Source organism: Eleutherodactylus coqui, chromosome 5 (genome assembly GCF_035609145.1).
Source record: "Eleutherodactylus coqui strain aEleCoq1 chromosome 5, aEleCoq1.hap1, whole genome shotgun sequence".
In the NCBI taxonomy this organism is placed as follows: Eukaryota; Metazoa; Chordata; class Amphibia; order Anura; family Eleutherodactylidae; genus Eleutherodactylus; species Eleutherodactylus coqui.
In genome coordinates, this window is record NC_089841.1 from 100,506,879 (window position 1) to 100,519,262 (window position 12,384).

Sequence of the window (12,384 nt, forward strand, 5' to 3'; positions counted from 1 at the left end):
TCATATTTAATGCACGATGTATATTACAAAGTGCATTAATATGGCCATACAGAAGTACTTAACCCCACTTGCTTTCGCGAGACAACCCCTTTAACTGCTTTAGATAAACCATTTTCATGAGCCCTAATATGACATATGGATGTAGTAGCAGTGAACTATTGTATCCATATAATACAGTAGGCTCATTACTTGCATTGCACTGTACTAACAGGGCCTCATATTAGAGTATGTAAGGAGAATAAGTTCACACTCTCCAATGTTAGCCTATGAACTAAAGATATAGCCTTTATAATTGGTTGCTTGTGTGTTTACATAGAATGAGTAGTTATCTGAGAGACTGCTCAGCAGAGTGAATATGTTTTGCACAGTATATTTATATATGTGACTGTACATACTGTTCATAGGTTACTTTTACTTTACGGGCTGTCTGAATGGCTGCCATCTACAGGAATAAGTACAAATTGTGGAGTAGGCCCGGGAAGAGCCGGGTGCTAATGGGGAAATGTTGGAGGTGATGTATATTTGCTGAACTAGCAAGCAGGTGGTGGTGGTGGTGGTGGGGGGGGGGGCAGGTGGCTGCTTGGAGGATCCTTTAGGAGTAGATAAAAGGAGAAGTTTGGTGCCAAAAGGGGAAAGTGCAGGGCATCCATATGTGGTACTTATTAAAGTGGATGTTGGCCTGTGAAAAACTTGGGCCTGTGGCCTGTTTCACTTGGGAGGATTGTAGCGTGTTGGAAGCCAGTGCAGAGTTGGACACCAGGAGCAGAGGTGGACTGGAGGTTGGGAGTGGCCTGCCCATAAAAGTGATTGGCAATGGACTAAAAGCTGGAAGGTATGACGTGAGGCCTGAGAAGAGCTGTGTAGAGGGTGAGCTTGTGTATAGAGCTACTCTCTGAAGAGGAGCAGTTTGGCTATTTTGCTGATTTGGGCCTGGTTATCATGAGATTGGATGGAGATGCCAAGTGACTGCTTGTGAGACAGTCACTGAATTGCAGTGTTTGGTGCATGCCACCATGAAGCTGTATAGGCTGGGATTAGCTCTGGGTAAGTCCTCTGTAGTGGTGGAGATAATGTCTGTCTGTAGGGAATCAGAAAGAGGTGACCGATGTTGAGTCCAAACCTGGGGGAAGCTATAGCTGGATACAGTCAGGGCTGTGATATGTCAGTAATGTGGGGGCTAAAAAGGAGCCATAGTGGAGGATTGGTTACCTAGAGGCTTGAGGAGTGACCTAGTGGGCTCAGTTATAAGGTGGTCTATGCTGAAAGAGTCTGGTCCTAATAAAGGAATAGTGTGAGTAGTGTCCTTGAGAGAAGGGACTGGGTAAAGAATAACAGAGCTTTCTGCCTTGTGCATTGAACCTTTTGTTGATGTTGTTCACGCTTATGTTGCTGTAGTGCTGGATCCAATACGCAACGGATACCATCAATTTATTGTCTGTCGTTTTGATAGAAGAAAATGGAGCTGCCTGCAAGCATCATTTTTCCAGTCAAATGACTTCCCATCATATTTAAAGTGGTATACCCATCTTGCCTTTTCATAGCCAAGATGGGAAACCACTGCTATAGTTGTTGTTAGCCGTTCAGTCATTCACGACCCTCGGCGACCTCAAAGGCAAGCTCCCTCTATGTTTTTCGGTTTTGCACTTCTCTCAGTTGTGTGATATCCATGCCAGTATCAGCTCTGACAGTATCGGCCATCGTGTCCTTGGGCGGCCAGGTCTTCTTTTGCCACTGATATGTCCAAGCAAAAAAAGACCTGGCCGATCTGTTCAAGCAAACGAAGACCTGCTGTAGTTACCGAACGGTAATTACAGAAACAACTGAATGATTCAGCACAGAGTTTTTTCCGTAGCTCCCATTGAAGTGAATGGAAGCAATGGAAACCGCGTATCACAATGTCCTATGCTGTTTCCGTAGCTCTCATTCACTTCAACAAGAGATATGCAAACAACTCCGACTGCTTCCCATAGATGGTTGGGAATAGAGGGCCCGGTTGTTTCAGCCATGGAAAGCTGACATGGGAATACCCCTTTAATGTGATGAATGGCCTTACTTACAGCCCGTTAAACAGTTTCAATAAACGAGACCTGCAGTATGTCCAAACATTTCTGCCATGGAAAACTTGACAAATTCTTAGTATACTGTAAAAAGATGACAATATTCCAGCAGAGATGGAACGGAGACACATACATTTTATACTTAGCTCTTGACATATTTCACTATACAGATATAATCCAGTCCTCTTCTTGCCAGAATGTCAGGATACAGCTAGTAAAACTGACAAATTAGTGACGCTGATTATGACTCTCACCACCCGACACATTCACACGTGGGTTGCGTTGGGATCTGGCCTTGTCATGGGCAGCAGTATCTCACATTGGACAGTCTTAACATGAGTCTTTATGTCAGAGTAGCCTGTACGGCATTGAAAGCCAAGCATAATGTAACACCCCAGCCATACTTGGAGCAGATAACTGAATACATTTTATTCGCCACATTAATGAGATCTCACATTGTAAGACCTACAGCTGTCATTAAAATATGTCACAGCATTTACATAGCCCTTCTGCCATTTCAAGTGTAACCTCTTCCTGCCACACTTGAACACAAGTCCCTTTTTACCTTCTCCCTTTCTATTTTTATCTAATAAATATATACAGATCAGATACATTCGCCATAGCCCGGCATTGTGCAAGCTTTGATTTTTTTTCCCCCTAGCATTGTAACTACCGATGCCAGAACTGAAAAGCTGACATGCACTGCAGATTCAGATCTTGCTGCAGATGCATAGTGTATAAGTGGGTGCAAAAAACCCACAAAAATGTAAATGATAAATTAACACGGATGATAGAACATAAGCTAAGCTAAGCGCAGTATTAGTATCTGCCTGCCATTTTATACATTGGGATATTAATATATCTCCTATCTTTAGCATGAAGGACACTGCAGTAACATTAAAAGGATGTGATCAGAGCAAGAACTGCACATAGATCACTGATACTGTATTGCAGAAATGGAAGCCCAGGGTTACTTTATGAGCAGTAAACATTGCAGAATCAGAATACAAATGCAAACTTAGCAAAAAGTAAAAAAAAAACAAGGTTGGATAGGGGATAAAGTCAATGCAGCATAATATGAGCCAGGGAGGCAGGATGCAAACAGACACATATTGTATATCACATAAATGCCTTGAAAACGAATCTACTTGCCTACTTTAGCGTAGACTTACCATGGACGTGAATGATCCTGTCATGGTGCAGTGTGGAGTTCCTGACAAATTGATGATCAGCCCAACAGAACGATATTAGCACCAGGAAAAGTAACCTCTTCATCTTCGGATACCAAATGGATCACTGAAAATGCATAAATGGAAAGAGGCTTGTGAAAACTGCTGCTCCTGCTGCCTAACTTGTTATAGCATTACCATCAGTGGGGAAATGCCTGACAACATTGCTTGTCCTGTTCTGCACTACAGAAGTTACTGCAACTGATATGTCATAAGGTAAATGTAGCAATAACCATTTAATGCTCTTATGGCAACATATATTAGTACATAACTATGGAACTAGAATTGTCGTTAAGGATATTCTAAACTGCTGCGTAATTAGACAGAATAGAACAGATATATTGACTTTTCCTTAATAAAATATCACATTAATAAGAGTTAATTAGCTGGAAATATTTTAACATTTTGTAACACTCAGTTTAACCTGATATGTACTGTAGTGAATGAAATCATGCATTTATATACCATGGCAGTACTGTGCGCTACCACTGCAGTTGTGCAGATTGATTCTGCTACCTGGAGTGCTGACACCTTTATTTAATGTGTAGGGGCAATCGCTGGAATCAGAACCTTAAGCTTCTTGGAATGGATTAAGTAAAAGGTTTAAAAATACCACAGTCAAAAGGTAAAACATAAACTAATACATGTAAAATAGAATAATATAGAATGCAAATGTGCTAAAGCTTAAAAGGCAATATGTAAGAAGTTTTTTATATATGTATGTGATGGAATAAAATACTATGTAAGCATGTGTTCACATTTCTACCCAAGGATTCTGTTATGCTGCTACTGCCAGAAAAAATAGAGCAGCACGCTGTGCTATTGTTTCTGGTACAATGACAGAAATCACAATGGAAACTGGATGGCACCCATTATAGTCAATGGGTTCTGTTGGGTGTCACTGGTTGCTGTTATTTGACAGATCCGGTATGACTTTGTATTTTTTCTGTTCCATGAACAGAAACGTGAACAGTCTTACACACTTTAATACACTGCATACAATAAAGTCATAAAACTACAATATATACAAAAATAGTTATGGTGAATTCTTTTTCTTTCTAGGTAAAGAAGTATTGACTTTAGGATCCATGATTCTAACTGTGCCATTTATCAGCATCTGGAACATTAAAGGTGTAATCTAACGTTCATATTATTATTCAGATTTGTCTGTTTAAGCCCTTAGGATGAGTTCAGACAGGCTATAATCTAAACAGTGTTGGGCTCTGTCCCATTTGGAGATGTTCTGTATATGTCTCCAATGGAAGGCTATGACTTATGCTACTGTATAGGAATACGGTGGCATATCTCTTCACCCATAGGGTTCCATTGTAAAATAAAATGTATTAGGCAAGATACTTTTATATTCTATGTTCCTCTATATTCTATGGTCAGTTTCACACACCCGAAAAACCACATAAAAATCTTGTACGAATATGAACCTCAACACGAGCGATGTTTGATTTCATTAGGACCTTTAATGCCCCGTATGGCTCTTGCATGCCGTGCGATGTGCATGCGAGTGCAATGCAAAGTTTCCTATTGAAATCAATAGGAAACACTTCCAATCCTCCATCATGCATGAAGGATCAGAATTTCACAGATGTAATGCAAGGCGTTTTTACCTGAAAAACGCCTCGCATCCGTGGATAAATCACACGTCACGCACAATATCGGGCTGAGTTTTTTGGCCTGATGTCGTGCTCACCACTGTCCAGGTAGACTACAGCAGAGCTGACTATATTATTTCAAACAGTTAAAAAAAAGATATGCCAAAACATAGTTTCCTGATATCTCCAAAAGGTAACTCTGTTAGCATACATTGGGGCAATGGGGCCCTGCAAATACATTCTGCATATACAGAGCTCTTGTGACACTTAGGCCCCCTGTCCACGGGCATTGCTGTATCGCTGCGGTATCTTCCCGGGAGCAGGAGCCGGCAGATGGATCTCCGCTGTCAGCCGATAGGCTGACAGCGGAGAATTACGGCAATTCGCTGCATGCTGCAAATTGCTGGCCACGAGCAAAGAATCGCAATGATTCTCTGCTCGTGGGCAGGGAGCCTACGCTTTCCATAGCAAGGCTATGGAAAGCTTCAAACGGCGTGATTCGCCAGCGAAATCACACCCGTGGACAGGGGGCCTTAAGGAAACTTCACACATATTTGCGCTGTGGACAAGGCTTTTTTGTGCTTGTATGGGCATATTTTACTGTACTTTTTGTGAATGCAGTTTTTGCAGACAAAAAAAATTGGACCGCAGTGCCATGGGGTAAAACATTGCTCATGTGTATGGCCCCAAATTTTGCGCGATTTTCACGCCCATGGGAAGCCACCCTAAGGGTTTGTTAACACAGAAGATTTTTGACACGGGACTTAACTTGGAATCTGAGCAAATTCCGTAGCAAATCTGCAGAAAATCCATATCCCCTTATATCCAATGGGAATCCGAGCCATATAACTGTGTGGATCCGCAATCAAATATTTGCATAAGCACAGCAGAAATCTCCAGTTCAGCTGCAGATTTCTGCCGTGGTTTTTAGAGGTGGAATCTACATAGAACAATCTGTGCCATATCTCACTATGTGAATATACCCTGATTGTAATAACGCAGCATCGCCCTCACATAGTGTTTCAGTCCAAACACATGACTTCTTTTACACATCTTTTGCTGTATGGTCATTCCCAGAGTAGTTTTAATGGAGCGCTGTCCCTATGTTTTGTCAATGGACATTGGATATCATATAATTCATTAACTGCTACACAAACGTAGAAAATATGCATTAAGCCCTTCACCACCACCCTCGACCACCAGTAATTCTTGCCATTAACCTTTAAGCCTCCCTAGATATATTATCAACTTCTAAACCATCATGAATGGTCGTAGTGACTAAATTCTAAGTTTTATGTGGGCACTGTGTTGACAATAACATGTGGGCAGTACCTTATTGCTGTATTATATGAGTATATGTTACAGCAGTATTACTTGGTCACTATATTGTAGCAGTATGTTTTGTACTCTATATGTATGGCAGTATTATGTGGGCTATGTGTCGCAGTAACGCCTGTACAAGAGTCATTGATGCCTGCACAAGCAAATCTGCACCTTAGGTCAGTCTCATGCAAATTTCTACACATGAGACTGATCTTGGCATGTGTTTGCTACAAAATAAAAAAAAATAAAAAACTTTTTGGCCCCATCGCACAGCTCCACCCCTTCCTTTCTTCACAGTAGCACGATCACCTGTTAGAAGGCATGCGACTATTACAGCTAGCCCTTGGCCTCTGACACTGTATAGGGGCAGCAAAGGGGGCATTTATTACTGACTGAAGGCAGCAACAGGGGCATTTACTACTATGGGTGTAACAAAGGGGGCATTTACGACTGTGTATGGATAGCAAAGGGGGTATTCACTACTATGTGGGTGAAGGAAGGGGCCCCTTGGTGTATCCAGCCCTCCATAAATTTAGGGTATAGAGGCCTTTCTCCAACTTGCACCTTTTTGTGGGTGCTGGTGGCCACCATGAGTGATGGAGGGGGCTCCTCTCCTCCCAGGGTTCAGCTTCTGGAATCCACACATGGGTCTCGGATGCTGGCCCATAACAGTAAAAGTAGACCTGGTTGCATGTTGTCGGCAGGGCACACCTGGGATTTCTACATGCCATAAACTAGACCAAACGTAATGTTGCAATGGGTGTTTATTAACAAAGTTTGGCAAGTGTAGCAGGCCAAACTTTGTCATCATTAGTAGGGGTAATATTGGGAGTGCCGATTTCACTCCCATTGAAATCAATGGCAATGCTGTGCTGCCATTCCACTTCCTGCTCCTATTACTGACATCCTGTCCTGGGCAGGAAGTGGAATGACAGCAGCTCACTCCAAATGATTTCAATGGGAGTGAAACCAGTGCTCCCATTTCCTCCCCTGTCCACTGAGGACAACGACCAGTCCACTGCACTGGGCTGGATGATCAGCTGATGCATGGGGGTTCCAAGTGGCAGACCTCCGTCCATCAATTACTGATGGCACATCCAGAAAATAGGTCATCAGTTGAAAAGAGCCCAGATTACCACTTATGAATATGAATTACTGCAAATTGTGTCCTCCCTGACTAAAAATACTCCTCAATAATGCTGCGAAGAGTATTCTGTTCATCTGGAAAATACGTAGCGTCACATCCGATGGCAGTATTATGTACACATTGTATGCGAACATTGATTCCTCATACGGTGTTACTTTGATTAGGTAGCCATTTTTCTTAAAACTACCCTGATTGCTAGTGACTTGAAGAATGAGATGTATTGGGGATTGCTTTCTTGAGGGACTGACACTTGGGCGTGTAAAAGTTACCCTATGACATTTGAATCACGTGGCTAATTTATTTGTCAAAACTGAGTAAATCTCTTGCACGAATTGCATATGCTGCGATCATCATTAACTGATATGCTAAGCAGACTGGAAGTCATAACGAGAAATGGAAATGAAAGCAAAGGTCAGGTTTCATAGCAATACATTTGTAAATTGCTATCTATGCACACTCTACTGGAAAGTAGAAAAGACAACATGAAGCATAGTTTATGCAGTACAGTAATAAATAACCTACTGCAGTTGTTAACATACTTATCAGTAATTGCACAGCCTAAAACGAATTCACATTTAGTAATATACAAGATGTGCCCATTGCCCTTACCTAATCAACTATTTCATGATATCCTGAGATAAAGGGTGCAAAATGGCCAACTTTGAAAAACTGATCATCTTCTGCAACTGTCAGAATATCTCAATAGGTCATTCTAAATTTCATATTTCGCTAAGGGTTTATTTGCACATCGCAGATATGTCTCATGATGCAGTGTTTTGACACAATTTTAGACAACCGTAAAATGGCAGTGATGTGGAAATAAACTCTTAATGGTATTTTATCAGTAAGTTACTTGATCAGTATATTACAACTTTGGGTGAGAGAAGTGAACATTTGGATTTTACAGGCATTTTAAAACATAATACGAAATAGCATTTGTGAATTCAGACGCTTTCACATAGCAATATTTTGGTCAAGATTTTGCTTCAGTACTCAGGGATTCAGTTAAAGGCTCAAGGGTCAGAGTGCAAAAGTTAAGCTCGGGGACCCTTACTGCACTTGATGACTGTCAGCCGTGGTCTGCTCTGAGCTTTCTGCAGCATCACTGGGTCACTTAGGAAGCCGACCAATGTGACACTGGCAACCAAAGATGTTGCTAAAGTCTGAAAAGATTAGGGGCATGAGCTCCAAAACCCATCCCTCACTCTTGTCCTCCATCAGTAAAAAAAGTTAGTTGGATACAACGGTTTAGGATCTAGGATACCTCAAAATAATGCTGTCACGACATAGTCAGATACCAGCTCTCCATGGTAATAGTAATTAGACTGCATTTAGGGTTCCTTTACACAGGATGATTAGCAGGACCATAATCATGACTATTGCACCTGTGATTTCCCCATACCTAAACCATAAAACCTACAGTCATCTGTATCTGTACCGATACCTAAATCATACAGCCTGCAGTCATCTGTATCTGTACCCCTACTTAAACCATGCAGCCTGCAGTCATCTATACCTGTACCCACACCTAAAACAGACAGCCTGCAGTCATCTGTACCTGTACCCATACCTAAACCATATAGCCTGCAATCATCTGCACCAGTTCCCACACCCAAAACATACAGTCTGCAGTCATCTTTACCTGTACCCATATCTAAACCATTCAGACTGCAGTCATCTGCACTTGTACTCCTACCTAAACCATGCAGTGTACAGCTGCAAAATAAATTTACATTACATTATATAGCCAGCACTGCTGCAGCACGACATGCCCTCCGAACACCAGGGAGATGACTGCTCCAGTAAGAAGGGGAAGGCCTAGACAGGTCTTAGTGGTGGGGGACCCAATTATAAAGGGGACAGACAGGGCAATCTGCCAGAAAGACCAGGATTGTCAAATGGTGTGTTATCTTCTGGGCGCTGGAGTTTGACACATCGCGGTTCGGGTTGGAAGATCACTGGGAGGGGCTGGTGAGGAGTCAGTGATCATGGTGCACATTGGCACCAACGACAAAGTTAGTGAGCAATGGAGGACCCTAAAAAACGATTTTAGTGACCTATAATCTAAGTTTAGGGCGAGGAACTCCAAGGTAGTTTTCTCAGAAATACTACCTATACTACACACCACACCAGAAAGGCAGTGAGAGCTTAGGGAAGTAAACAAGAGGCTCCAGAGTTGGTGTCGGAAGGAGGGCTTCGGGTTCCTAGAGAACTGGGCTGACTTTGCTGTTGACTACAGGCTCTACCGTAGGGACGGGCTGCATCTCAATGGGGAGGGTGCAGCTGTGCTGGGGGAAATGATGACCAGAAGGTTAGAGGAGTATTTAAACTAGGGACTGTTGGGAGGGCCAAAAGAGTAAAAGGGAGGAAGACAGTGTAGACAGTGACCTGGGACCAAGTATTAGGAATGGGGGTCGAGCGGGGGGAGAGGTTAGTACAGTTAGAACTGATAGAACGGCTGATAGGACCATAAGTAGCATAATGAATACAAAGAATAACAACAGCCATATAAATTGTATGACAACGAATGCAAGAAGTCTGATCAGTAAAGTGGGTGAGCTTGAAGCAAGAATGTTTGAAGAAAATTATGACAAAGTAGGAATAACTGAAACATGGTTCGATGATAAGTGCGATTTGGCGGGGAATTCACAGGGTTACAATCTCTTCAAAGAGACAGTGGGAAACAGAAAGGGGGAGGGGGATGTTTATATGTTAAATCCTACTTAATACTGAAGCTACAGGAAGATATAGATGTACAAGATAAACACGTGGAATCTCTTTGGGCAGAAATACAGGGAGGGAAAAATAACAAAATCTTGATAGGGGTTTTCTATAGGCCACCAAAAGCAACAGAAGAAAATGAAACCTTACTACTAAGGCAGATAGAAGAGGTGTCAATCCGCAATGAAGTAATTATTATGGGAGACTTTAAATATCCAGATATGATATGGGAGATAAAACCTGTGAATCTCACAAGAGTGATAAGAACAATTAAAGGGGTTGTCCCGCGCCGAAACGGCTTTTTTTTTTTTCAATAGGCCCCCCATTCGGCGCAAGACAAACACAAGGGATGGGTTAAAAAAAAAAAAAAGTTTAGTACTTACCCGAATCCCCGCTCTGTGGCGACTTCTTACTTACCTTACCAAGATGGCCGCTGGGATCTTCACCCACGATGCACCGCGGGTCTTCTCCCATGGTGCACCGTGGGCTCTGTGCGGTCCATTGCCGATTCCAGCCTCCTGATTGGCTGGAATCGGCACACGTGACAGGGCGGAGCTACGCGATGACGCGTAGAACGCCGCTCGTGCCGAGACCCAAGAGAAGGGAGAAGACTCTTCTGCGCAAGCGCGTCTAATCGGGAGCTTAGACGCTGAAATTAGACGGCGCCATGGAGACGGGGACGCCAGCAACGGAGCAGGTAAGTGAATAACTTCTGTATGGCTCATATTTAATGCACGATGTATATTACAAAGTGCATTAATATGGCCATACAGAAGTGCTTACCCCCACTTGCTTTCTCGGGACAACCCCTTTAAAGATAACTACCTTACTCAACTTGTACATGAGCCAACGAGAGGGAGGGCCATCCTGGACTTACTATTAACTAACAATCCAGACAGAATCATGGGGATGCAGATTGAGGGACACTTGGGAAACAGTGACCATGATATACTTAATTTACAACTGTCATTCAATAGGAAGCCTTATCAGGGAGCGACAAAAACCTAAACTTTAGTAAATCAAAATTTGATCAGCTCAGAACTACTATCGCCAACATTAATTGAGACAACATCCTCAAAAATAATAGTACAGGCGAGAAATGGGAGAAGTTTAAAAACATCCTAAATACCTCATGTGAGCAGTTCATACCATTTAAAAATAAAAGGACTACAAGTAGAAGGAAACCAGTGTGGCTTGACAAGACTGTAAGGGGGTCAATAAGCGAAAAAAAAGAAAGTGTTTAAAATACTAAAACAAGAAGGCAGCTAAGAAGCGCTAAAAACAAACTATAGCTTGACACTATGTCACACTACATCTTCTAGCCCTTCGGCATAAGCTTTCTAAATATGACTAATTTCCTAGACTACATGAAAATTTGTTTGTAGCGCCTTAGGCAAGGTCCATATCAATGTATACAGGCAGATGTATAACTGATACCAGCTACACATATACAATTATATACAGAAGATATCCAGGTTATACCAACATGGACCATATCACTATATACAGGAGGAATAACTTATACCAGCTGTACATACATAATTACGTCCAGAAAATACCCAGGTTATAAGAACATGGTCCCTATCACTATATACAGGAGATGTATAACTTACACCAGCTGTACATATATAATTGCATACCAATTATCGAGGGTAAACCAGCATAGTCCATATCGTCCCCCGCAACCCTGGTCTGTTATGTGCACGGAGGTTATCACATCTTCTGGATCTAGCCCTCATGCTTCTGCAAAGCCACATGACCCCTCCTCCAGCCTGTTCTGCACTGAGAACAGCCTGGAGTTGCAGTGTGGGGGGGGGGCTTGCTTTTTGAAGGTTTTCTCTTAGGGGGTCACTACAGTGGCAAGAGCTCCCTGGCTTAGGGGCTAGGATGTCAGCTGGGGAATGCCTCTTTATATACTAGAGGCATCTTCGAGTGTCTGTGTGCCTGAGAAGAAATCTAAGCAAGCTGGCATAGATTTCTTGTATAATTTATGCCTGAAATCTACACTGTGCCCCCGATAAACTATGCCCCTTTTTTCAAAGCCATGAGTTGCATCAAATTAAAAAAGTTGCTACATTTTTGCACTAGTAAGGCTTGTGCTATAATACGCAACTTTTTTACACCATTTTTGCTATGATAAATTCCCCCAGGTTTTTATCTTCCAGGATTAAAGAAGCTTTCTATTAAATGACTGCAAGCAGAGATTTGAAGACCATAAAGTGCATATGTATTGAAAATATATTGAAAATTTCTATAAGTTTTCATTACACAATGAATAACCTTTATTTGTTAAAACTGGA

General features: G+C 42.1%; 1 protein-coding gene across 1 annotated transcript in view; it reads right to left on the bottom strand.

The window, feature by feature from the left end:
• Window positions 1-12,384, bottom strand: part of HAPLN1 (hyaluronan and proteoglycan link protein 1) — a 94,953-nt gene that overhangs the window by 37,469 nt on the left and 45,100 nt on the right. Inside the window, exon 2 of the mRNA XM_066602962.1 lies at window positions 3,230-3,353. Within this exon, the coding sequence (XP_066459059.1) occupies window positions 3,230-3,332 (103 nt within the window). The 5' untranslated portion in view covers window positions 3,333-3,353. The remainder of the gene's footprint in view (window positions 1-3,229; window positions 3,354-12,384) is intronic.